This window comes from Rhizoctonia solani, chromosome 6 (assembly GCF_016906535.1).
Source record: "Rhizoctonia solani chromosome 6, complete sequence".
Classification (NCBI taxonomy): domain Eukaryota; kingdom Fungi; phylum Basidiomycota; class Agaricomycetes; order Cantharellales; family Ceratobasidiaceae; genus Rhizoctonia; species Rhizoctonia solani.
In genome coordinates this window covers 1,043,393-1,068,108 of record NC_057375.1, presented here as the reverse complement: position 1 = coordinate 1,068,108, position 24,716 = coordinate 1,043,393, and the positions used below count along the sequence as shown (strand labels likewise).

The following is a 24,716-nucleotide window of genomic DNA, read 5'->3' as shown; positions in this document are numbered from 1 at the left end:
ACATGCATTGAGTGTGCAAAAGCTACAAAACGCGATAAACATCTCGCCCAACAACCTCGGTTACCTCAAACGACATTCGTATACTTAAACTTCTTCCATTATTATCGATATTCATTCCCGGACGAGGGATCGTTTTAAGTGCCACATCCCATTTTTGGACGCCAAGCCGGCCGGCTATTTCAGAACTCTCAAGTCGTTCGGATTCCGACTCAGCGAAGTCTAAGTTATCCGAACAATTTGATGTTAAGAACATTAAGCGGGGCCCATTTCTTGGTCACGAGCCTATGAGATAGCGGGGAGATGCGGGGACATGGATGCGGTCTGTGGGGTATATTACATCACGTTCCTTGAATCTTTCGAATTTCTGTCTCGTGATCACAAGACAGTTCCATGCATCCCGGCTCATTTACCGGCTCGAGTCCCATGGTAAGAATAACGTATACGCAGCCATTTTTTTCAACCGAATCATATTCTAAACTCACCGATTGAGGGCTATATGTCCGGTGATTGATCAGTATCGAGGCGAGCCTGGGCCGGGCATGTCCTTCTCTACGTCAAAAAAAACGCCGATATTATAACCTCAGTAGTACTAGAAAGTGGTATAAATTCATGGGATCTTCATGCCCTAAATTCAAGAGACTCTGCTCTCTAACACGGCAGTGTTATGCGTGGATCCTTTGTTGCGGCCTCTCTGGCACTCTATTTCAACTGGTCTACTGCTTCAAGGCTGGAGCGTAGACAGAGCGATAATGAGACATGGTCGGGTCGTAAGTACAGATAGTCGCTATTACTAAGTTTACTGCTAACAGGCAAATTTGTAGCCCTAGCAGACGGCGGCAGTGCTTGGAAATCCGCGTTTGCCAAAGCGAGGGAGGTAACATCCCAAATGACTATCGAAGAGAAAGGCAAGAAGCTTTCTCGAAATTTTGATCGAATACCATAGTAACATATAGATTGTAGTCAATATGACAACCGGTGTTGGAAGCAGTAGTATTTGTGCAGGGAACACAGGCTCAGTACCTCGCCTAAACATTCCGGCCCTTTGCCTCCAAGATGGCCCAGCGGGCGTGGTAAGTGTTTCTTAGTATATTCAGCATCCTCCGGTATTCACCGAGTTTATAGCGGCCTGCAGACTTTGCTTCTCAGTTCCCTGCCCAAGTCACTGTTGCGGCAACTTGGGATCGTGAGCTCATATATGAACGCGCGGCAGCACTGGGGTAGAATTCAGAGGAAAAGGAATTCACGTCGCCCTCGCACCAGTCACAGGTGGTCCTCTAGGTCGATCACCACTAGGCGGGCGAAACTGGGAAGGATTTAGCGCCGACCCATATCTCTCAAGTGTTGGGTCTTACCTCAGCGTCAAGGGATTCCAAGACAAGGGCGTTGTAGCGACGAGCAAACATTACTCTGTGTACGAGCAAGAAACCAAACGGAACCCGAATAGCCCATCTAACACTGCTCATGCACTACCTATCTCGTCGGATGTAGATGATGTAAGTCGTCACTTCCCCTGGGTGGGACCGCTGTTTGACTTAGATTCTACAGGCCACATTCCATGAGACCTATCTACCGTCATTTGTCGAGGCCGTTCGTGCTGGGACCGGTGCTATCATGTGTTGTTATAACCGCGTCAATGGCACTTATGGCTGCGAGGATGACGTGACTCTTAACCAGGTCCTCAAGGGAGAGCTCGACTATCAGGGCTATGTCATGTCTGACTGGTATGCTCACTGGACAAACGAAGGCGCTGCGCTGGGTGGTATGGACATGACCATGCCAGGCACCGGCTTCTGGGGGGCCGACCTTGTGGCACTGGTGAAGAACGGGACTGTGCCAACTGGGCGACTGGATGACATGGTGCATCGTATCCTGACACCGTACTATGCGCTCGGACAAGACAAAGGCTTCCCTGCAGTCCAGTACAACACCAGTGGTATCGGAAGCAACTCTTACTTATCAACTAACCCCGGCAATACAAACGTAAACGTCCAAGCAGATCACTATAAGATCATTCGCAAGATTGGAGAAGACAGCGCGACACTGTTGAAGAACGTCCGCGCGAACGGAGGTGGGCTGCCCCTGAAGAGATCGAAATTCGTAGCGGTATTTGGTCAGGATGCAGGTGCAAACCCCGATGGTCTACTTTCTTGCGGAAACATCAACCACTGCCCTACCGAGCACCCAAATAATGTGAGTCAATTTATTAGTTTAGAATTTAAATTGTGGCTGATCTAAGAGGAACATACAAATACAGGGGACGGTTAGTGTTGGTGGTGGATCTGGGGCCGCATATGCTCCATACATTATTACGCCTCTTGAGGGTATTCAATCAAGAGCGAGAGCCAACTCTACTCAGGTAAACTGGATGCTCGATGACCTGAACTTGGAGGCTGCAAAGGCGAATGCTGTCATCGCAGACACATCCATCGTATTCACTTATTCGTACCAAACCGAATTTGTCGATAGAGACAATCTTACACTATGGAGCAATGGCGACACTCTAGTGAATACCGTCGCAGCAGAGTGTAATAACACGATAGTTGTGATCCATTCGTGAGTCGCATTTATCAATCAAAGTATCTGTTCAAGGCACTTACAATCATCATTTAGCGGTCAGCAAGTTCTGTAAGCCCACCATACCAAACACTTTATCTTGTTGCTCGTTCTGATCCAGCTACCAGGATGGAAAGCTGGATTGACAACCCAAATGTAACGGCCGTTGTGTTTGCATACTACCCCGGTCAGGAGACAGGCAATGCCATCGCCAGCATCCTTTACGGGGAGGTCAACCCATCAGGCAAGGTAGGACCTAGAGAGTGATTCCCATATTAGTTACTTCTGACGTTATTTTTTTTAGCTTCCATTCACACTTGGAAAATCACTCTCAGATTATCCGCCGAACGGTATCTACTCAGAGGACGTCTCAGATCCCCATATCGTGTTTGAGGAGGGAAACCTAATCGATTACCGCTGGTAGGCTTCATATATGCGTCTAAAACTTCTTATGTATATTAAATACACATTAGGTTTGATGCGAAGAATGTGACCCCACGCTTCGAGTTTGGATTTGGACTAAGGTATGTTAATAGTTCGAAGTACCCCGGGGCCACCTTTTACATCTACGCCTAGCTACACTACTTTCAGCTACAGTAATATCAAGTTACAATCTACTCCTGGGAAACCGGCTGATGGTAGATATGATAATACGCAACGTTTGCCTCGCTAATAATTTCTTGTCCGTAGGTGTCCAACTGACCAAGGAACCTTTTGACGGAAAAGCGACGTTATATGATATCGCATACACCATCACCGCTTCGATTAAGAACACTGGATCGGTCTACGGATGCGAGGTTGCTCAGTTGGTGTGTGAAAACCGAGTAGTACTAAGACTATCCAAAGCTGATGTACTTGTAGTATCTCTCCTACCCAGCATCTCAAACTAATCAGCCACTGCGTTCGCTGCGTGGGTTCGACAAACTCTGTTTGAAAAAGGGTGAAACCAAGACTGCGACATTCAAATTACGACAAAAAGATCATGCGGTGTGGGATGTAGTGCGCCAGACATGGACGATCCCGAAAGGGGAGTTTGTTGTACATGTAGGATCAAGCAGTCGTGCTTTACCACTCAAGAAGAGCTTTACAGTGTGAGAGTTCGGGCTCGCCCTCTTAGGACGATGTCATGGTTGAATGTAATTGTATTAATCAGTATGGTGATAGATAGCGTAGAACTTGGTATGAATAAATAACAGATCATACCGCTTAGAAGCTACAAGTGCCAACGCAGCGCTACCAAAAATGTAGTGTTGCTACGGAGCGCTCGGAGCGCAGCGAGTGGGCAACACTTATAATTTGCTGGAAATGCCGAGGTACTCGTGCGCTGTTCGCCTGTGTGTCACACGCATACTACCGCGCTGTTTATAGTAACCTGCCATTGCGCTTGAGGCATTCCGTTTCTTCTTCCATCAAACGCAGTACGAGCCATAAGGGCTCGTAATTACTGTCTTGTTTCCCCTCTTTTTACAATTACAAGTTCCACCCGCTCACACCACAATGCAAATAAGTTGCTATCGCGTCATAGCCTTACACATGACACTACCCGCTGATAGACATGTGTCTCATACATACGACTGAGATTGGCTGCGGAACTCGTTTGACGACGCGGCTCCCGTGGCACCCGGGTCGGCGTACCGCCTTCCTTGCCCTATCGTATCGCCCTGCGCCCCTAGCCGTTCTACCAGTATGTCATACCTCTATCTTGCAACACGCAGTCCCTCCCAGTAGTAAAATCTCTGGCTGGCACGCGTGTATCATTTGAATGGCCCTCCTGGTAGCCATACAAGCTCTCTTGGGCTAGAGCATCCCAATGTGCTACGGCTAACATATAGCTGTTGAGAAATGTATAAATCCTAAACAGATTAAACACTAGAAAAAGTGATTAGTACTATCAGGTCATTCTCCGGGTGGGGGTGCATAGTTTTCTATAATTATATGATAGAACAAGGAAAGAGGGCTTCCCCTACAGAATCCATCGCCTCCTGAGCCCAAAATACTCGAGAAGCTTAAACGATCGCGAGATGTCCATGAGTGACTTTGTTTGTACCTCACGAGAACTCGTGAGTTCCGGCGGGTTCTGTAGAGGCTGTGTGAATTGACATCATCGGATAATTTGGTAACCCGACCTGGGATTATCAAGTCAGGAACTTTTGTTCCGGTCATTAACTCCAATAATCTATCGAACCGTATGAGTCTTTGAAATCTTGATCTCACCTCGCGTGCGAGTGTGAAACCATTGTAATTTACTTGATCTGATACTCTACGAGCACATGTGCCTGATTTTTGTTACATTCAGTAAGTTGACTCGGAGGGCCACCTCACTCCAACAAGAGACCAAGCCAGGTAATCTTTTCAGCTTGTCACTTACTAATACTCCAACTCTCTTTTAATGGAGCTTGCTTTCTCTATTAGGCCTGCTAAAAATCGGGCATAAACTCCCGACCCGAGAGAGGAGATAACCGGCAATTTAAGAATTTAGCTATATCTAATTAGGGTGTCGTTTGGAATGTGGAGGGGCGGGCCCAGGCTTCTCACGCCATTCAAGAATTTCAGCTATTGGTAACCAGTCTCATTTTCAGGCAGGGAGATAGCCTAAATTTCCACCTATGCGAATACTTCCAGGCCGCGTGATACATCAGCTGCTGCGACTGAAATGCTAGTCGCATGCCTTTATTACATATGACCGTTATTCTGTCATAAAATGCCGATCGCGTACAGAATGCTTATGGTGCAGCAGGCGTATAAATCGATGAGGCCGTTTGACTTCAAAGTGCTGAGTCTTCTGAAGAGTACTAGTCCCCACAGTTGGCCAAGTTGAAAGAAACTGGTCCACAATGCGCGGGGCCTTATTAGCGGCATCTCTGACTCTTTATTTCAACTCCTCTTTGGCACACCAACACGAACGAAGGCAATCAACAAACGGAGCATGGTCGGGTCGTGAGTATAATTCAACCAAGTATGGAGACTCCACTGAAGTGTTATATTATTGTAGCTCTTGCTAACGGCGGTAGCGCTTGGGAAAGCGCATTTGCAAAAGCAAAAGATATAGTTTCTCAGATGACATTGGAAGAAAAGGGTACGCCGGACTATCAAAAAGCAGAGTCGTTCCATAACAGGCTCGTATAGTTAACGTTGTGACGGGTATTGGGGAATCGAGTCTGTGCGCCGGAAACACTGGCGCTGTTCCGCGTCTTGATATCCCGGCGCTTTGCATGCAGGACGGGCCTGCCGGTGTGGTAAGTGTTTTGAACTTATTTATTTTATTGTTATTGAACTCTTTGTTAGCGCCCCGCAAATTTTGCATCTCAATTTCCCGCCCAGGTCACTGTTGCTGCCACATGGGACCGTGATCTAATCTATGATCGGGCAGTAGCTCTTGCTGCCGAATTTAAAGGAAAAGGGATCCATGTTATGTTGGGTCCTGTAACTGGTGGCCCACTTGGCCGATCTCCTTTAGGAGGTCGTAATTGGGAAGGATTCAGTGCAGATCCATATTTATCCAGTGTTGGCTCCTATCTCTCCGTCAAGGGTACTCAAGATCAGGGAGTTGTTGCGACAAGTAAACATTATTCAGTATACGAGCAAGAAACCAACCGTAACTTGAATAACCCACCCACGGGAATCAACAACCCTATTCCCATCTCTTCGGATGTTGACGATGTATGTTGTGTCTTTAATTTTGCGTTCCCTGATTTTCACTGAGATTTATACAGGCTACATTCCACGAGACTTACTTACTTTCGTTTGCTGAAGCGGTTCGTGCTGGCTCTGGATCCATCATGTGCTCGTACAACCGCGTCAACGGGTCTCATTCCTGTGAAGACAATTATACCCTTAACAAGATTCTGAAGGGAGAACTCAACTTTCAAGGCTACGTGATGTCTGACTGGTTTGCTCAGTGGAACAATGTCGATTCTGCTCTCGGTGGTATGGATATGTCTATGCCTGGTACTGGTTTTTGGGGTTCTGCCCTTGTTTCGTTGGTTAAAAACGGGACTGTGCCCACTGCCCGACTCAATGATATGGTACACCGTATTCTGACCCCATATTATGCACTTGGTCAAGACGAGGGCTATCCTTCCGTTCAGTACAACACTAGTGGGATTAACGCGAACCAATATTTGTCCCTTAACCCCGGAAACACCAATATCAATGTTCAGGCCGACCATTACAAGGTCATTCGGAAGATTGGCGAAGATAGCGCGACCCTTCTGAAGAATGTACGGACTAATGGAGGTGGCCTCCCACTCAAGGCACCTAAATTCCTATCAGTGTTTGGACAGGATGCCAGTGCCAACCCGGATGGCCTCTTGTCCTGTGGTGTCTTCAACCAGTGTCCGACAGGTCACTTCAATGTTCGTCATTTTCTTTAGATTTTCATATGGGCTTGCTTTACTATCGTATTATAGGGTACATATAGCATTGGTGGTGGATCGGGGAGCGCATACGCACCATATATTGTGACTCCACTCGAAGGTATCCAGGCGCGAGCAAAAGCAAACTCCACACAGGTCAATTGGATGCTCAACGATCTGGATTTGGAAAAAGCCTCCTTGAATGCGGCCATTGCCGATACATCGATTGTTTTTACCTATGCCTACCAGCTTGAAGCTCTCGACCGCGACAATCTCACCTTATGGAGCAACGGGGACGAATTGATCAATACTGTTGCGGCCCAGTGCAACAATACAATTGTGGTTATTCACTCGTAGGTTCTCTCACCTATTATTTTTGCGCTTCGTCCTCAAGCAAGACTCCAGCGGAGAAGCAGTCTTGTGAGCTAACATCTTTCAACATACATATATGCTTTTCTTGACTTTGTTTCAAGGATGGAGAGCTGGATTAATAACCCAAATGTCACGGCGGTAGTCTTTGCGTATTACCCTGGGCAGGAAACTGGAAATGCGATTGCGAGTGTACTCTATGGTGAGGTCAATCCATCCGGAAAGGTAAGCCAAACGTACTCCTATAGCGCCTCTACTTACAGCATCCAGCTTCCATTCACCATCGGGAAGTCGTTATCTGATTATCCTCCCAATGGTATTGCCACTGGCACTAGTAACGATCCCCATGTTGTGTTTGAGGAGCGTAACTTGATTGACTATCGTTGGTATGTGACTCACTTGGTGATAATAGTGGTTGTATTTTCTAAATTATGATAGGTTTGATGCGAAAAATTTAACCCCTCGCTTTGAGTTCGGGTTTGGATTGAGGTTGGTGATATTTATTTACGGTTGGCTGACGCATATACTCATGTCTTCCGAAAGCTACACTACATTTGAATATAGTGGTATTAAGGTGAATTCAACACCTGAAAAACCAACGGACGGTAAATCTAATTGAATTGGTGCAGGAAGAGTGACTAATATATTGCTTGTAGGCGTTCAGCTTACAAACGAGCCTTTCGATGGCAATGCTACCCTGTATGACGTAGCATACACTGTGACTGCGACCGTGAAAAATACGGGTTCGCAAGCTGGGTGCGAGGTCGCCCAACTGGTGAGTTTGAAAATGCTATAATCATACAATTATGTGGTTTTTGACGAATTTTCAACAGTATCTCTCATACCCGACTGGCCAAACTAACCAGCCGGTGCGCTCCCTACGTGGTTTCGATAAATTGTGCATAGACGGGGGGGAAGAGAAGACCGCCACGTTTAAGTTGCGGCAAAAAGACCATGCAGTATGGGATGTGGTTCGACAAACCTGGACGATCCCGAAGGGAGAGTTTACAGTACATGTGGGGTCAAGCAGTCGGGCTTTACGGTTACAGGCAAGCTTTACTAGTTGAGGGATTGATCCGAACCGAGTTATGCATGTAACGTATCGAATACAAACGATTTGAAACAAACATCTTTAACTCCACTACCTTGTTTGTGTAGCCTAACGATCGTTGCCTTTTACTCACATTCAAATCCGAATTACTCACGACAGCCACTCCAGGCCCTTTCTAGTGGCGTTATGCAGCTATGAACTTTGTGCCATCCCTCGTGGCCATAATTAATATTAAATTATCCTGTAGTGCTGAAAGATCACACCACAGGTACAACTTTCGCTTTCATTGCACCAGGTAGATATGTAATTTCAAGCGTTATTTTCGTTAATTTAGTACCCATCCCTTAACAATAGTATCAAACCCATGGCTCCGTTTAACTTGACTAACGCTTATCTTATTGATCTAAAATATGAGCTTAATATTGGGGACAGGGGGGTAATTTACACAGAAACAGCTTTGATCAATAATAGTTCTATGGCCAGTTCTGTAGCCTGGGTGCCGACGCTTATGAGATCACGTGACTGCTGCTTTTTTTATTACAATTTATTACACGGACCCGAGCACATGGTCGGACACCGTGGCTATGTCAGAGCGGGGCTACGTGCACAGCAGAGAGAGACCAGGGAAAGAGAAAGATAGGACAAGAAAAGGGAACACACAAGGCGGGTGAGAAAACGCAACAATAGGGGGGCCTGATAGAGTCGGGGCTCTGTGAGCACGACCGATTGAGGTACAGGATGAGAGCAGAGGGGTAAGAAGCGCACAGGCGCAGAGGGCATAACTATCTAACAAGAAAGACGTAACTAACGAGTAGCCGGAGTGACATATGGGCGGTCTACACGCTCAGATCTGGAAGGCGTCTGTTGAATTGATGAAGGTGGCGAGGGCGCGGAGCCCGGAGGTGGTGCCAAAAAGACTGGAGTTTAAAATGGGGCCTGAGGCTTTGCGCAGGGAGAGCCTGGCGTGGTCGTAGGAAGGGCAGGCTCGGAGGACGTGGTCAAGAGTTTGGCGGGGGGCCCCGCAAGGGCAGCTGGGGTCGTCGCCAGGTCGGAATCGCTCTCGGTATTCGCCCAGGAAGGCGTGGCCCATGATGACCTGGTTTAACCGGGCGTGATCGCGCGATGATATGGGAACGCTTTGAAGAATGGGTGGAGGGATAGTGAGGGGTTGCGGCGAATGTGATCAGCGATGAACCGAGAGTGGGGTTGGTTAGACCACTCCTGTGTCCAGGATCACGTGACTGCTGCCTCGCCAGGCGGTCATGAACGTCAACCTATCTCCTGCCGACAGATGGGTCGAGTAACGCATTCAGTGTCTTATTTATTCGAATAGTTCTTCCTTGTCACTACAACCTCGAGGACAGATAGACCACCCAGCCCGTGGGTCGTACTCACGCTCGAGCCCGCCAATTTGGCTTGGGGGTCTCATCTGCTGTTTTGCATTCGGTACTGTGGTAACAATATTTTCCATTTAGGTATACCTGCATATATGGGTGACTCGAAAACTATAACCCCTGGTCTCAGCTATATAAATTATATCTATAAGGAGCTGTCAACTATATCTGGCAATACAGCAAGACACATGGACAATGCATGAATTCGCTTCAGTCCGTCATCGGCATTCCTAAGAAAAGTCCAAATCAAAACACCATCAAGAAAATGACATAACAATGTTGTTGTATAGAGGATAGAGGTGCTCAGCTTTCCCAATCACCAGCATCGTCATACTGCATGTCGTTTAGTGACATCTTTTCTGCTACTGAGAACGTCACTCACTGTATAGCATAAGCCACTAGCCATTGTATCCATCAGGCTTTGTACATCGCGCTCCGGAGCGAACCCTAAAGTGAACATTTCATCGCCTAGGCTAGCCGTATTTGCGGTCATATTTTGTACAGTGTTTCCGGCATAATCGTGAAGACGGGTTTCGTTTCGTCCTTGCCATAAGGTCCATAGACGGTCAACTTGAGCGTGATGCAGGAAGAACTGCAAATATTATTTTAGCATAGGTGCGATTACTTGACATGCATCTCGTACCAGAGGATCATTGGAGGAATATTGGCGTTTCAAATCTCCGCCGACTATACGATGAATGTTATCGTGTGGGTGGCCTAAAAAAATTAATGTTATTAATCTGTCAAACAAGTAGGCCAAGATGCAATATATAGCTCCGTACGTTCAGTATTGTTCCAAAAGCTAAGATAGTCGGGGTATTCCATTATTTCATCCACCAATGACTTTGTCCAATTGGTCATCAGCTGCTCGCTAATATTGAATTGTCGTGTCAAGCAGTGGGGCTCAGGAACGTTGACCTTGGAAGCATTCAGTAAGTAACGAGAAGAAAAATCAGGTTTATGGCGCATACATGAAGGCCGGCATATGGTCCGTCTTCCACACACAAGCCATCCGTCCAATTTGTCTTGCCTGTGCCATCGTCTCCGAATCCTTTCTCGTTGTCAAAGATCTCCGAATTTCGGAATGTCTCTGGAGTAGAGTCGCGTGTCCAGTCCCAGTACGGCATTGGGTCCGAATAACCGCAGTCTGCCATTGCTTGCTCGCGCAATACAATGAAATACCGATGCCTGGGTGTCTTGATTAGATGGGGCCAACTCAAGCTGTATGCGCAACGTACCAAGGAAAGAAAGAGGAGACATGGTGAACTAAGAAAAATCAATGCCGGTCCAGAAGTTAATCAGGCTATCAATAACTGCTTACTGGTTTCGTTGATTGTGTAATGAACATAAGTAAAGTCGTCATAAAGATTCCGGCTCTCTTCAACGTTCAATGCAGAAGGCTTATCCTGGAGACATTTGACAGCCTTATGGAACTGATCCCTTTGGTCCTGGCTCAAAGTGCGCCACTCTTTACGAATCACAGGATTCGTGCATGGACTAGCGTCCTTGGTGTTTCCCGAGACGGGAGCTCCGAATGTGGCAGGAATAAAAGAGGCGAGCGCACTCCAAAAGATTAACATTATAGATGAAGTAGCAGTGTGCTAGTTGCTTTGCACAAGAACAGGAGGTAAGTACTGTGGCTAGAGCTGATGTCGGTATGGGTCATGAGGACATGGTATTTATTGCTTTGAAGATGATCGAAGTCCTTGAGTTGTACAGGTCAGTACTTCGGTCACGGCGGTATTGAGCATCCGATGACCGAGGGTCATTGCTTTCACGGCAGTGTGAAACCAGTTTTCTCGGCAAGAATCAGTACATTCTTGATGCGCCTGTAGGAATTCATCGCCGTAGGCGCGGTAAATGCATCCTGGGCGTATCTGCACAGCCCATTGTTGTATTTTCAGCTGCACGTAAGCACAAGGGTATCGAGAGGAGCGTAGTACAAACATGAATTGGTGTATGACTTTTTGTATGAGTGCATGACCAAGGCAATTAACCTACCGATAATTCTAAAGCCCTGTATAAGTATTGGTTGTTCATAATTGTGTATTGTAAGCATGGCAGAAATTGGAATATCAACTAGAGATTGACCAATTGTGGTTGATCTCCATATGGGGCACTGTCTTAGTATAGTACCAAGCCGTGTGTCTGCATGTAGGAACTCCAGGCGCTCCGAGTGGCGCAGCTCTCTTTCTTTCTTCAGAAATTGAACTGAGGTGATGATGCCGTTCGAGCTATGTTTTCCAACTTAACCTCGGCGCATTGCACTTTTGTTTTCGGTTTTCCCTATAGCTACGTTCATATATATACAGACATGAAGTCCCTATATGGATAAGTGTTTAGTATTTTTCTGCATGCTTACCGCAAACTAGATACTACTGATGTTGACCACCACCACGAGATCTGAATATTTTATATCTTTGAGTCTTGGATCATTATGATACTTGATGCAATACAAGACCCTTAATAAGTTTTGTATATCATGATGCATTTCCTTGGCATCTGTGGGAAGTTGAGTGGATGTGGCAGTATGGGGGTACCAACTATTAAAGCCGATTATGTTGGATAAAAACGCCTGTCATGACTCACGAGCTTCTGTATTCAAGAGGCCTCGTGACCTCCCCGCGGGACTTTCTTGGAAGCCTTTTTTTTGCAAGGCAGTCAGGTATCTCGGTTATCCATAGATGACCATAGCACATGCACGAAGCATACCAATCCAGGGATGCGCAACACCACTGCGGCCCAGATATACTTGCGCACAACGTGAACAAAGTGGAGCGCCCCGTGACAAAACCCCATTGGTTTTTTGTGTATTCTTTTTTTTTTTGCTAATCTCAAGGACAGTTATCTGTATACATGCAAATAATGCGATCAGCCATAATGATATTTATGAATAGGTCGCTATCATATTACAATGGCTACAAACTTTAACCAGAATGAGCTGATTATAGGTGTAAATTTGTTTAGAGCTATCTGAGGATATTGCTGTGGAGTCGATGATGGACTAGATCTGTGAGTGAGGTCATCAACCGTGGCTGCCACTGCACATGTGTTGACACATGACCCTGCGTCATCTGCCACCAGACCAACGACCACCAGAGTATATATTGGGACAACTATTGCAGTGTCTGCTAATTAGATATTCCGGTATCAATGCCTGTTGCGACTGTGCCACCATTCCAATTCCCGCAACCGACGATCCCAAACAACATCAATCAAGTGCCAGAGCCGATCGAAACCCAGAATTTGCCTGGAGATCCACCTTCTTATGACGCCGTGGCTGGATCGCCCAGCACTGTCAGCCAAATTTCCCCAGTCTTACCTTCTTTTTCATCTCAAGATGCATCCGCTGCATTGACGCTCTCGCGTTCCTTGATGACAGCCGTAAACAATAAAGCCGACCCCGACGAAATCTGTCGTCTGATACTCGAAGTGGTTCGACTGGCCAAAGATGAGAATATGGCGAGGAGATTGGTTGATGCAGGGGTTATTCCACATCTTACTATCGAGCTCAAAAACAGTCTACCAAACGGCCAAGGGATTAACAATATTATTTTTGCTCTCGGGCTTCTTTCGTAAGCTGATCCCTTGGTTGACTCAAGAATATCATTGACATCCAGATTCAGACATGATTTGCTCAGCGCAGCCAGTATCGTACGTCCAGGTACGGCCCGGCAATTAATAGAGATATCGAAAGGGGCGCAAACCGGTCCAATGCGTGCCTGCTTGGCCTGGTGCCTTGGCCGCATGATTCAGTCCGACGACATCGCAGCCAAATTCATTGAGGAGGGTCTGTCAGAACTTCTGATTAGCTGGATAACCGTCTCGGATGATAGGAATACCCAAAGATATTGCGCGTGGACACTGGGCACACTTGCTCGAACCGATGCTCTCGTAGACCAGCTGGTCGAAATGGAAGCAATACCCGTTCTCGCGTCCCATCTAAATATAATTTCTAATCCCCAGACTCAGCCCGATCCCGAAGACCTAGCTGTTGCTCTTTTTGCAGTCGGAAGGTTCGCCCGTACGACCAAGCTATCCAAGGCACTTGCCGCTGAGGGCTCCGTAGAACCGATGGTTCAGCCCTCAAAACTACAATCGATCCTAAAGTCCTCAACTGGTCAGCTCGGGCCGTCGGGTGTCACATGCGTCCCAATTCTTCGGATATGGCTAGAGTGCTATTGCGGGCGGGTGCTGCCGAAGGATTGGCTAGATTGCCGACCGTGGTTCAGGCCGAGGAGACGGACGCACTGGGATCCTTCGCATTTGCGATTGCTCGATTTTCGTGTGCCGAGTGGAGCCCTGGTACCCGGAAACAGCTTGTAGAAGCAGGTGTTGTTGATGCGCTGCTCAGGGCGCTCCGTGCCGCTGCCTCAGTCCCGGCGACCGATCCACAAGTCCACGCTGAACTTGCACTCGCAATTAGTTTTTTGGGAGATGTTGGAGGGTCTTCCATCAGGAAGGAGATTCAAGATTCGGGAGGGGTTGACATCTTGAAGCAGCTTTCTATACAAGAGCCCCCAGACGTACGCAAGGCCTGTGAGACCGCGATTAGGTCAACCACCGGGAATGTATTCAGTAGGCTTGGCGGTGAGTGTGCCTGTTGTATAACTTTATTACACTATTAAAGTATTTTTTACCAGCTTCTACAAAGGCTGGATTGAATCACGACTGGAGGGGAGGTTGCCCAGAGTACCCAGTTGCTCATCCCGATTTTGATGCCTGGACATGATTTCCTCGTCCAGTTTATCCAAAGAAATTGTTCCCATATCGTTCAAGGCGACATGATCTTTTTGTCCTGCTTTTCCTACTTTTTTCGCTTCCTGTTTGTTGTTTGATGCTTTATCTGCTTTCTTGAGCATACTGGGGAACACGCACATTGGTTGAAACTTCTGAGAATACCGAATTCTGTACCATTAGCATGTATTATAACACTTGACTACCAACTATTCATGATTTGTGTGCAAGATGGTAGAATTCGCTGTAATATCCGCGTTGATTAGGACTTGCAAGACAGATCTCTCCAGCCTTTAGTCCTTGCCGAATTGAATCGTGCTATTCACCTATCGTAAACATGTAAAATGACATTCAAACTTATCAAACTTCTGCTACGCCACTGTGGTGTGATAAGATCTTGAAAATCAGTATGTCAGTAAAAGGCATATTTTTTCAGTATAAATCGGTCTGAAAACTACAACGTCAGTACGCCTTTCTCAGTATGAATCAGACTAAGGGAGAACTGATATTTAAAGTTAGCATATATTGAACTTGATTTCAGCTCAAATCCTACTTAAAGACACGTTCATATTTTCAGTATTTTAACCTTGTACAGTGTACACTGACCGTAAAGCTCGTCTAGCCCTCTCACTTGTTAAATAAATTGGACGCAATGGCGTTGTGAAACTACATATGAGAGCCTACGACCTTTCGAGACACAAATGACAAGGGATGTACTAAAAATACCTCAATCGCGCTCATACCCAATAATTTGCAATATATGCGCCGCGGTGATCGGCGTTCGGTGAGGTTTAGGCGACACTGAGGTGGTGCTTCTCATCTTTTGCCGCCGTCTTTCAACTGTAACAAGGATTCCTCGTGGGCGTAGACTACGGAATTACATATTTAGATCTCACCCCCTCGAATTCGGTCTTAAACTCATGGTAACCTCGAGAATCATCGAATCATATTCAGCATTTATAAATTGTAACCACCCCCTATGATAATACTGTCCACACGAATGCAATAATTGGAAACATTTGCGTGCTCACTATGATTAGGCGTACAGCTTGATTCGCTTCTTCGCGCGGCGTCACGAAGGAGCGCTAAGAACGCACTTTTTCTCCGGGTCGACAAGACCCGATTTATGACTGCGCTTAGGCTTCTTGCTGTAGTATATATAATCAATGTTCTACACAAGTCCGGTCGCTATATTTCCAGTTCCCACCTTTCTCAAGAGTCATGTACAGCCTAGAATTAGAGGACATCGAGGCTAAGAGATCAAGTTTTGCACTGTCAGAGACAGCTGCCCGAAACAATATCGTTCTGACTACCCAACAAGATTCCTCATCCACCGTCTCCTCTAACGAAGTGTTTCGAGTGTACAAAAGACGGTGGCTAGGATTATTAGGCACTGTGAGTACATGGAATCGCGGCTGTCGAAGGAACTAATAATTTATACGTATCCTGTCTAGTGCCTTTTAAACATCGTATCTGGCTTATGTTGGCTTTGGTTCTCAGCCATAGCAGTAGACAGTAAGGTTGCATATTTCAGGCACCATATACGCATATTTACGCTCAGGTTGTAGCGTCCCAGGAGTTTGGAATTTCCCTTGAACGTGTGAATTGGCTAGGAAATATTGTCAACCTAATTTACCTGCCGGTATCTGTAGTTGTTCCCCTTGTATGCTCGCGCTGGGGACTTCGTACTTCGGTATTCTATTTTTCGCTACTACTTCGTGTTGTAGAATCCCACTAACCCCGTTGTTATGTGCAGCTCATTATTGGTTCATTGTCCTTATTGGCCTCATCATGGATTCGCTATGCTGGGACCTCGCAAGATCTTGATGCAGATGGGAAATATGCCCTCCTGTTGGTTGGCCAAGTATGTAGTGTTGCTTTAAAAAGATACATTCGTAAATGCTGAGTGTTTCGTGATTTGCGTTCTCCAGATCTTCACAGGTTTTGCCCAGCCTTGGTTCCAAATTCTTGGGCCCAGATATAGTGAGACTTGGTTCGCTATGAGCGGACGAACAACGGCGACCATGCTGATCGCCATTGCCGGCCCTATCGGAGGTGCACTCTCACAACTGATTGCTCCAGCGTTCTCCACAGTGAGCGACTCAGTTAGTCAGGCTCCCATGATTCAGATATTTTATAACAACTAACGAGATTACTAGGTATTGATTCTTGCTATCATCACGTCCGCTGTAACTCCCACTGTACTTCTGATAGGTTCGAAGCCCCCGGTACCGCCTTGTTTGTGTTTTTCTGTTACCGCTTTGATCGTGTATAACTTAATTGTGTCTCTCGACTGGCTACAGCACACGCTGGTTCCCAAAATTCGCCGCCTTTGATGCAAATACTCCGAGCTCTTGTAGGGCGGGCTCGCCAAGGCGAAGCATTTATGTCACCTCGTGAGCGGGCTGACATGGTTATCATAACCTTACTTTTCGGTTCGCTTGTCGGAGCTTTCAGCGCATTTTCCATCTTGATCAGCCAGATTTTCGTGAGTAGGATTCTTGCTTGGCCATTTGCTTCATTATATAACGATATGTATTTTGTTTAGACCCCACATGGGTATTCGTCCGACGAGGCGGGTATTATGGGTGGCGTGCTCATTCTCGCCGGTATTGTCGGCGCGGCAATATTCTCCCCACTCGTCGACCGGTACCTTTCAAATCGACTAGCTCTAGTCGCCAAAGCTTTGGTCCCATTGCTCGCTGCTTGTTATATCTCATTGATCTGGGATGGTACGTAATATTTACACGCTCTCTAAACCTTCTCGAGGAAATGCTTCAATTTTACCAATGTGTTTGCACCCTAGTCCAACCGAATAATTACGCCGGTATTTACGTTGTGATGGTCCTAATTGGGGTTTCGTCCTTCACTCTCTTGCCGATAGCGCTGGAGATTGGGTGTGAGGTCACGCGGAGTGCTGAAACCTCTTCCGCAATGCTATGGTTTACCGGAAATCTCCTTTCTGTAACTTTCGCTCTGTGTGAGTATGCGCTGTACCCTGGGCTCCCATTTAAAACTTGACTAATTTCATCCCAATTAGCTATGGCTGCATTGAGGGACGATTCCCCTGATGCCAGTCCACCATCTAATATGCTTCAGTCTCTGATATTCCTAGGATGCTTTATTGGCGCAGTTGCCATAAGCGTATTTGGTCTGAAAGCAGAGCGAACTAGACAAGAACTCGGTGGGGGTGTCAGCTCAAGTGATGAGTAGAGGCAGGTTTGACATGATACACTGCTTGTGCTACTTATTCGTCACTTTCTGTTTGCACCTTTCTTGACATTTCTAATTGCCGTAATTTTTCTGGTTTAATATCACTGCCCCATTAAAATGAATAACGCCCAAATCCACTCGCGATCCCTAGTGTATATATGCTACAGTTTTGCTATTTTTTAACACACCTCGAATAGCCGGCATCTTGTACACCTATCTTGTCAAAATTTAGATAAGCATTTTTCATTCTGAGAATAATGAAAGTTATGATAAGTTAGCAGGCAACAGAATAAGAAGGGTAATGCTGCAATCCATGAACCGCTTAGAGCTAAATCGAGTCCATATCGTGGGAAGTAAATTGATCAAATTTCATTACGTGCATACCCAACAACATATGCGTTGGAGCGAACTACACAAAAGTGATTTCTTGTGCTCTTTCTGTACACACAATGGGGTACTATAATGCAGCTTATCTGAGCTACGACTGGGCCCTATTTATGCGCGAGATACTTTACCTCAAAAATAGCGCATATAATGCTATAGTCTATCAGGTTCTTGCGTTTGAATCAAGTTCACACTGTATACAATACTGCAGGTGCCATACCAGGTATGACCAATCCTTGCTAGGCAATCGAGTGCTATTTCTGGAGCCAGTAGTGCCAGTTACAGTACGTGACTCGGCATACGCGTTCCGCATGTCAAACCGTGTTATTAATAGAGACCACGCTTGGGACGCGTATTCAGATAGCGCTGTCAAATAAATCTGTAGATCAAACAGCAATTGATATATTCAGAGCCGATCTATTCACTTTGATAATTTAGCGAAGGAGCGACATGTCAGAAGAGAGTGTTGACCAGACTTGCTTGGATTAAAACGGTTATACATGTACTAAAACCTGTTCTTCGAAGGAAGAATACTCACCAAGTTCAATAACCACCAAAAACGTGAAGGTAATGGTACTAGAAGTGTTCGTCCGCAAACTAAGACAATCGCCCTTGATTGACGACCATCAACTCTACGCGGACATCATTTCCATCGACCCAACCCCGAGCATAATGCATCGAGGCACCCCAAAGACTAAAAAACATAGAATCCAGGTAGACCAAATGAAAATTTTATTCTTCCACCGCCGTAACAGCTTCACCCCGTGGTAACAAGAGGAGAGAAACTTGACTTGGCGATGGTACAGAGTCGATTGATTGTTTCAAAGCTTATCTTTTCGGTCGCATTATCTCACTCGAAGAAACAGCAAATGTTGAATGGATTGAAACCAGTGGAGGTCGAGATCACAAGCCAACTGCGAAATTTTGTCCCGTCTGAAATAGGTCCGGCCATTTGATGATCACGTGGGAAGACCCTTCCGGTGGCAAGCCATGGCCCCGGCGCCGAGTAGACTGGGGCAAGCGAGCTGGACTGCTGCGGGCGCTGTTGCGAGGCAGCATCAAGACAGTACCAAGCTCCACTCGGATTGCCCAAGGAACGCAGTGCCAGAAATCGGACCATAGTGGAAGCGAATGTCACGTGACTCATTGTCATAATGATCAACTGAGGGGACGAATGGGCGTAAAGTTCCTTCCCCTCCCTTGCTTCGTCCCACGACTCATCGGCCTCATCTTCCCCTTGTGACGTACAAGATGGCTACAGACAGACTGGCAGCATTACGGGTAAGCAATCGATTAATATTACAATTACGTTTACTGCGACGATGAGAGCTGATTATTTGTTTGCTGGCACAGGCCGAGCGAGCGCAGCAATACCAGCCGTCTGGGTACCAGCCTCAGGACCCGTCTGCATACCAGATGAATGCATATCCACCCCAGGATAATACCCACGGCACATATGGATCCAATGGATATGGCAATGGGGGGACTACAGAAACAGAGATGACTCGGTTCTACGACGAGGTCGGTCCACTACCTTGCCTCTCACCTAATTTCTTACCTAATAATTGGTATTTTTGGATAGATAACGGCCCTCCAGGACTTGATCCATTCATACCGAGACAACATCACCCGCATCTCCAATCTCCATTCCCGCTCATTGACGGTCACAGACGACGAGTCCCTCCGACACACCACCTCCGAACTCGATGCTGTCGCTTCCCAGACACATGACCTCTCTGCTCAGATCAAACAAAGGGTCCAACTTCTGGAGGCGAACAGAGGAAAGGTACAAGGGCGGGACAAGGAAGCTTGGATCCAACAAACAAATGTCGTCAAGAGTCGCTTTGTGACCGCGATTCAGGAGTACCAGCAGGCCGAACAGCAGTACAGGCAACGGAGCAGACAGCGCGTGGAACGCCAAGTTCGGATCGGTAGGTGACCGTTTGTCCGATACCGGAGCGCTTGAATATTGACTGGGCGCTCCAGTCAAACCGGACGCGACACAACAGGAAATCGAATCAGTCGTAAACAATGACCAAGGCGCGCAGGTCTTTTCCCAGGCTGTAGGTACCCAATCGTATTCGCTTTCCTGACCGATCTCATCAAGACCCTACAGTTAATGTCCTCCAACCGCTATGGCGAATCTCGCCTCGCTTACCGTGAAGTCCAAGCACGGCACGATGACATCAAGAAAATTGAGAAAACTCTGACTGAACTGGCTCAATTATTCAGTGATGTACGTATTGCTTCTTTTGAATTTACTATTGTATTCTTATTTGATTGCTGACGTTGACTTTTTGTTTTGACAATCAGATGAGTGTCATGGTTGCACAACAAGACGAGACAATTGATGCAATTGAAACCCATGCGGTCCAAGCGGACAAGGCCATGGAGCAGGGGTAAGTGACAGCACTTTTTTCTTGGTACCACAATTTGAACCAACGCCACACTCTGCTCAGGTTACAGGAAACAGACAAAGCAGTGGATCATGCGCGTGCAGCTCGCAAAAAGCGCTGGATCTGCTTCTGGATCTCGGTTGCCATTCTTTGTGTTATTGCTATCATTCTAGCCGTCGTTTTGACCCAGGTTATTCCCAAGAACAACAACAATCGTCGTCGATGATCCGGTTCCTTGGACTAGAAGAGAAATACCCCACCTCTCCGCCCCCCACAGAATTGTATTTTATGTCTCACGATCGCAGGGAATCCTGTGCGTTACGCGAGGTTGTAGGAATACAGTACGCATGGGACGTGTCGTTTTCTTTCTCCCTGTCATTCCCCTTCTTCTCCTTGCTAGCCATTTCTATCTTTCATTCCTGGATATCCCATATTTGTTATCTTTTCAATCGGACGGCTGTACCTTGTTTGCTCCATTCCTGTTCCGTACGATTTGTTGTTGTGTGATTTTTTCTAGTACTACTAATGGCATTTTTGGATTTTCTTGAACTTGATGCGATTGTGTTATAGGTCCAAGCTACGAGTTAAAATGGGATATCATATATCATAACGTACGAAAGCGAGATTACATGATACATCATATGTATACTGCTAGAGACTTGTATTCTCATGTACTTTTGAACGGGAGTGGATGAGAACCAGAGGGAAGAACAAAGAGAGAGGTGATACAAACGAAATGATGTGGTCGCACACTGAGCAGGGGGTATAGCAATGTCAAAGCGAGTGCAAAGTCGATTAAGATGACGACGAAGACGATGATGATGATCCAGACGATCTCCCAAACAGTCCCCAACCCCATGAGTTTGCAGCGCTTTTATCCTTGGTCTCGGATTCTTCTGAGGCCGGGTGACGGGGTGGGATATAGTGTCTCGCAAAGAGGTCGTTCTGGATCCATAGAACCTATTAGGCAAGACGAGTAAGAAAACAAACGGTGTTAAGGCCGGTGTATCCGAAATGAATCCCAATAAGCTTACCTTGTTTATAGCTACTAATGTAGTTTGCGTTGTTTCGGCTGGGAGGTTGCGTGCCAGCACCGCTCGGGTGAGCATATTGTGGACGTGGCCCAGGAGCTACTTGACCGGATTAGCTTACGATCGCTAAGAAAACAATAAGAAAACATACTAGTGCGCAGTGCATATCTATCAAGCGACAGTAAGCAAAAAGTGTGGGCGTTTCGGACAAAGAAAACTTACAATCTACATGTAGAGGCTCCTTTTTCTCTCGATGTTGAAAGGCCGCGGGACCAGTATGCATCAAGCCGACTTTATCAAGGTACTCGAACGTCTACCAATCACGGGTTATTACACCGGGGAAACAAGGTCGGAAGAAGCATTACTTTGATGTCCGTATAGTCCGCGGTGAAGACCTTGAACATCCATGCTCGGAGAAAGTCTTTCCTGATTGACCGAAGAGAGACGGGCAAAGTTTGTATCGAGGACATGACGGTTGAATTTGTAGGATAATCGAGGATTGAATGAGGTACCGGTTGATTATGAGGAGTTAATATGTTTATTAGAACAAAGTCGGCCACGGTACCCACCTGAACTTGATCTGCTCCGATTCGTGTGTGATCTCTTCGAGCCTAGTGGCTAGCTGTCCCTCGAATCCGGTGTTGCGAGAAAGAAACGTCGATCGGGTGACGTCAAAGGAAAACAGCTTCTCGTCTACAAGGTACAAGTACGTTAGCAAGAGAAATCATCCGAACCGCCGGTATCTATATGCTAGACCGGCGGACTAGAACGTGGGGTCAAACCCGGCGGTATCCCAGTTCGCGAAGCCCAAACCGCCGGCGAAAACTCATATGACCTCCAACCGCCGGCATCGAAAACATACTCCGGCGGCACCGTAGGACAAGTCGACTTACAAACAGCGTCTACTGCACAATTAGTGATTTGTTTCACTATTGGAGCTGCAGCTCGTAATGCCGCAGCATCCTCCGGCCCAAACTCGATGAATTTCGTGACATATTCGACTCGTTTGGGGAGTGATGTCTCCAGTTGCTTTGAGTCTATTCTGTTGAGAATCGGACACATGACTGATGTTTGACAGTAGAGGGGAGGGGGAGCACAAACACAGATTTCAAGGGGGTGGATGATATAAGGGATCGAGGGGTGAGAAAACCACGCGCGTGAGAGGGAGTGAGATCTGGAGAAGAATGTGAGCGATAAGCGCAGACCCGCCGAGTTATAATTTGATTGTGCCGAACTTCGGGTCGTCGTTGTGAAGGTGAAAACCGAGCTTGGTATTCAAAAATCGAGTAGTGTAATGTGTTTGTTTGTGTTATTCTAGGGTACGCCGAGTAAATGATTTGCAGGGGTAGTGGCGCCCATGGAGCCTATCAATCAGAATCATGGTTTCTTCGTTATTCATAATGCTAGATCTGCTTGGTTTAACACTAAATAATGGCTGAGCAGTCTTGTCGGAAGAATCTTTTTTCTAAACGCCATGACAGCGGTCTAGGACGAGCTGCTTACGGATCCGAGGACGATCGGCACATTCCCCGTTTAGTCAACGGCCATCGGTCATGGTAACACCGTGGCTGATAAGCTAGATCGATCATATACCCACGTGCCACATCCCTATCATCTTTCATATCCACGCGACACATGAACCTGCGAACCATGTCTCTTTGGGCACGAGGATCTTACCATCACAAGTTCACAACTATACGGAGATATATTCGTCTCACACCTGGATGTTCCAGCCCTCGTACCAGTGCTCAAGCTCTGTCGCTATAGTTTGAGGGTACATGCATTCTTGGTCCCTTAGGGATACCCATTGAATGGAAGGCCCAAACCATATTGTTTGTTGCTAATACCCGGTTGTCCTTGTCATGTATGCGAAGATAATGCCGCGGCTTTGCAAGTATGATTTCGTGCCGCCGGAAGATCGATCACGGCCATCACGCCATCTCCAGCCCGAATACGTGGCACGGATCACTAAAATAACACGCACATTGCGGGATTACACTATGCGTTCAATACCAGCCCCACTTCTAACTCCACTTATCACCCCTGAATGACCCCTGCTTCATTTTGTCTATCCTCACTACACTTTCGATTACAACCCTTCCAGTCCAATGGAGTTGAAATTATTGGCTTGGTTCACCGCTACCAAACCCCTAGCATCGCACTGTGAAACTCTCTTCGGGTACGTTATTCCCGTGGCAATGTCGGTTAGCCAATATGACTCATAAATTCTATCCCGCAAATCTCCCCAAGACCCCTCTTGATTTGGAATTTAGTTCCGCACATCGAGCAGTTGTATATATTCCGGGGTTATCCGTTTCCGCCTTCTTGAACACGATTCCATGAATGAAAACGAGGCAAATAAGTCTTTGCGGCTCGGTCAACGTTTCGGCAACTTGCTGGAACAGAAATCAGGAGCATGGTGAGAACGATGTCCACATTTGTATTACTGAAGCAGCATGCGTTCTGTTCTGAAGGGACGAGATCCCGAATAGCCCATGAAAGTGCCTGTCGCTCGCTTTACCTGCTAAATGGAAGGATTCGCGTGATGCGTGAGGTGGGATGGGCATACATGCGCTAAGGAATAGAAGTTCGTTGTTCATAACTGTAAGATAGCGTCTTGAACATCCCACTCAATTCAATACTCGGGGTTTAGCTCATGAACAATCGAGAGTAATTCACACCGCCAAATTACATACTAAGCTTGTTTTCAAAGTCCTTTGATTAGATTCAGATTACAGCCGTTGAACGCCATTTGTTCTATGGACATAGTTAACGCCCTCGCCGATCAGAGGCTATTTTTGTCCACTTGTCAGTTACCTTTTTGGGAGATGCCGACAGAAGATGTCAGAGAGACGCCTACAGTCCACCGAGTGCAAATTCGGCGAACCTTTTGCCAAGAATAGCGGTATTGTTGTGAATATCAGTAAAGATCAAGATATCTACTCTGGTTGCCTCCAGGTTTCTCAAATATATGCTCTCCTTTAATTGCAAACCGAAATCCTTCCAAACCAAAGGTACGTATCGTGTCGGACGTGCCCGAGAGCGGTCTGATCAGCATGCATGATTTCCCCGACTAACCTTGTACGAATAAGTTCCCTATATTTGAGCTCCTGAGGAGGTATAAACTTTCGCATGCAAATCTTGGTTTAAAGAGTTAACGGTAATGGAGAGACTCGACAATGTCGGCCTTGGTTAGAGGTAAGCAATAATGATCCAATCACGAACGGTGGGGA

The 24,716-nt window shown here is 46.6% G+C and overlaps 7 protein-coding genes across 7 annotated transcripts; 5 read left to right on the top strand and 2 right to left on the bottom strand.

The window, feature by feature from the left end:
- Positions 1-664: 664 nt before the first annotated feature.
- Positions 665-3,648, top strand: RhiXN_05784 (glycoside hydrolase family 3 protein; the record flags this gene model as incomplete). The annotated part of the gene is made up of 14 exons (XM_043325600.1): positions 665-767; positions 822-942; positions 989-1,070; positions 1,123-1,183; positions 1,261-1,493; positions 1,546-2,190; positions 2,255-2,553; positions 2,611-2,625; positions 2,682-2,802; positions 2,858-2,973; positions 3,027-3,077; positions 3,130-3,191; positions 3,244-3,362; positions 3,415-3,648. The coding sequence occupies 14 exons, from the start codon at positions 665-667 to the stop codon at positions 3,646-3,648; spliced, it is 2,262 nt and encodes a 753-aa protein (XP_043181032.1).
- A 1,739-nt stretch (positions 3,649-5,387) lies between these two features.
- RhiXN_05783 (glycoside hydrolase family 3 protein) lies at positions 5,388-9,433 on the top strand (the record flags this gene model as incomplete). The annotated part of the gene is made up of 14 exons (XM_043325599.1): positions 5,388-5,490; positions 5,546-5,629; positions 5,680-5,789; positions 5,839-6,213; positions 6,267-6,908; positions 6,963-7,261; positions 7,314-7,328; positions 7,382-7,502; positions 7,548-7,663; positions 7,716-7,766; positions 7,821-7,882; positions 7,934-8,052; positions 8,111-8,248; positions 9,281-9,433. 14 exons carry the CDS (start codon positions 5,388-5,390, stop codon positions 9,431-9,433), a joined length of 2,388 nt encoding a protein of 795 aa, XP_043181031.1.
- Positions 9,434-10,025: 592 nt separating this feature from the next.
- RhiXN_05782 (tyrosinase) lies at positions 10,026-11,302 on the bottom strand (the record flags this gene model as incomplete). The annotated part of the gene is made up of 7 exons (XM_043325598.1): positions 10,026-10,055; positions 10,105-10,314; positions 10,366-10,439; positions 10,505-10,640; positions 10,694-10,910; positions 10,961-10,988; positions 11,044-11,302. The coding sequence occupies 7 exons, from the start codon at positions 11,300-11,302 to the stop codon at positions 10,026-10,028; spliced, it is 954 nt and encodes a 317-aa protein (XP_043181030.1).
- A 1,573-nt stretch (positions 11,303-12,875) lies between these two features.
- Positions 12,876-14,454, top strand: RhiXN_05781 (ARM domain-containing protein; the record flags this gene model as incomplete). Its single annotated transcript, XM_043325597.1, has 4 exons — positions 12,876-13,297; positions 13,349-13,738; positions 13,792-14,312; positions 14,366-14,454. 4 exons carry the CDS (start codon positions 12,876-12,878, stop codon positions 14,452-14,454), a joined length of 1,422 nt encoding a protein of 473 aa, XP_043181029.1.
- A 1,226-nt stretch (positions 14,455-15,680) lies between these two features.
- Positions 15,681-17,672, top strand: RhiXN_05780 (major facilitator superfamily transporter; the record flags this gene model as incomplete). Its single annotated transcript, XM_043325596.1, has 10 exons — positions 15,681-15,854; positions 15,914-15,974; positions 16,028-16,152; positions 16,216-16,323; positions 16,391-16,564; positions 16,619-16,697; positions 16,763-16,947; positions 17,008-17,191; positions 17,266-17,439; positions 17,500-17,672. 10 exons carry the CDS (start codon positions 15,681-15,683, stop codon positions 17,670-17,672), a joined length of 1,437 nt encoding a protein of 478 aa, XP_043181028.1.
- Positions 17,673-19,307: 1,635 nt separating this feature from the next.
- Positions 19,308-20,678, top strand: RhiXN_05779 (syntaxin protein; the record flags this gene model as incomplete). The annotated part of the gene is made up of 7 exons (XM_043325595.1): positions 19,308-19,337; positions 19,410-19,577; positions 19,639-19,987; positions 20,043-20,119; positions 20,173-20,292; positions 20,370-20,455; positions 20,516-20,678. The coding sequence occupies 7 exons, from the start codon at positions 19,308-19,310 to the stop codon at positions 20,676-20,678; spliced, it is 993 nt and encodes a 330-aa protein (XP_043181027.1).
- A 569-nt stretch (positions 20,679-21,247) lies between these two features.
- RhiXN_05778 (protoglobin protein) lies at positions 21,248-22,545 on the bottom strand (the record flags this gene model as incomplete). The annotated part of the gene is made up of 7 exons (XM_043325594.1): positions 21,248-21,412; positions 21,487-21,582; positions 21,635-21,651; positions 21,706-21,796; positions 21,849-21,909; positions 22,053-22,176; positions 22,377-22,545. 7 exons carry the CDS (start codon positions 22,543-22,545, stop codon positions 21,248-21,250), a joined length of 723 nt encoding a protein of 240 aa, XP_043181026.1.
- Positions 22,546-24,716: the final 2,171 nt, after the last annotated feature.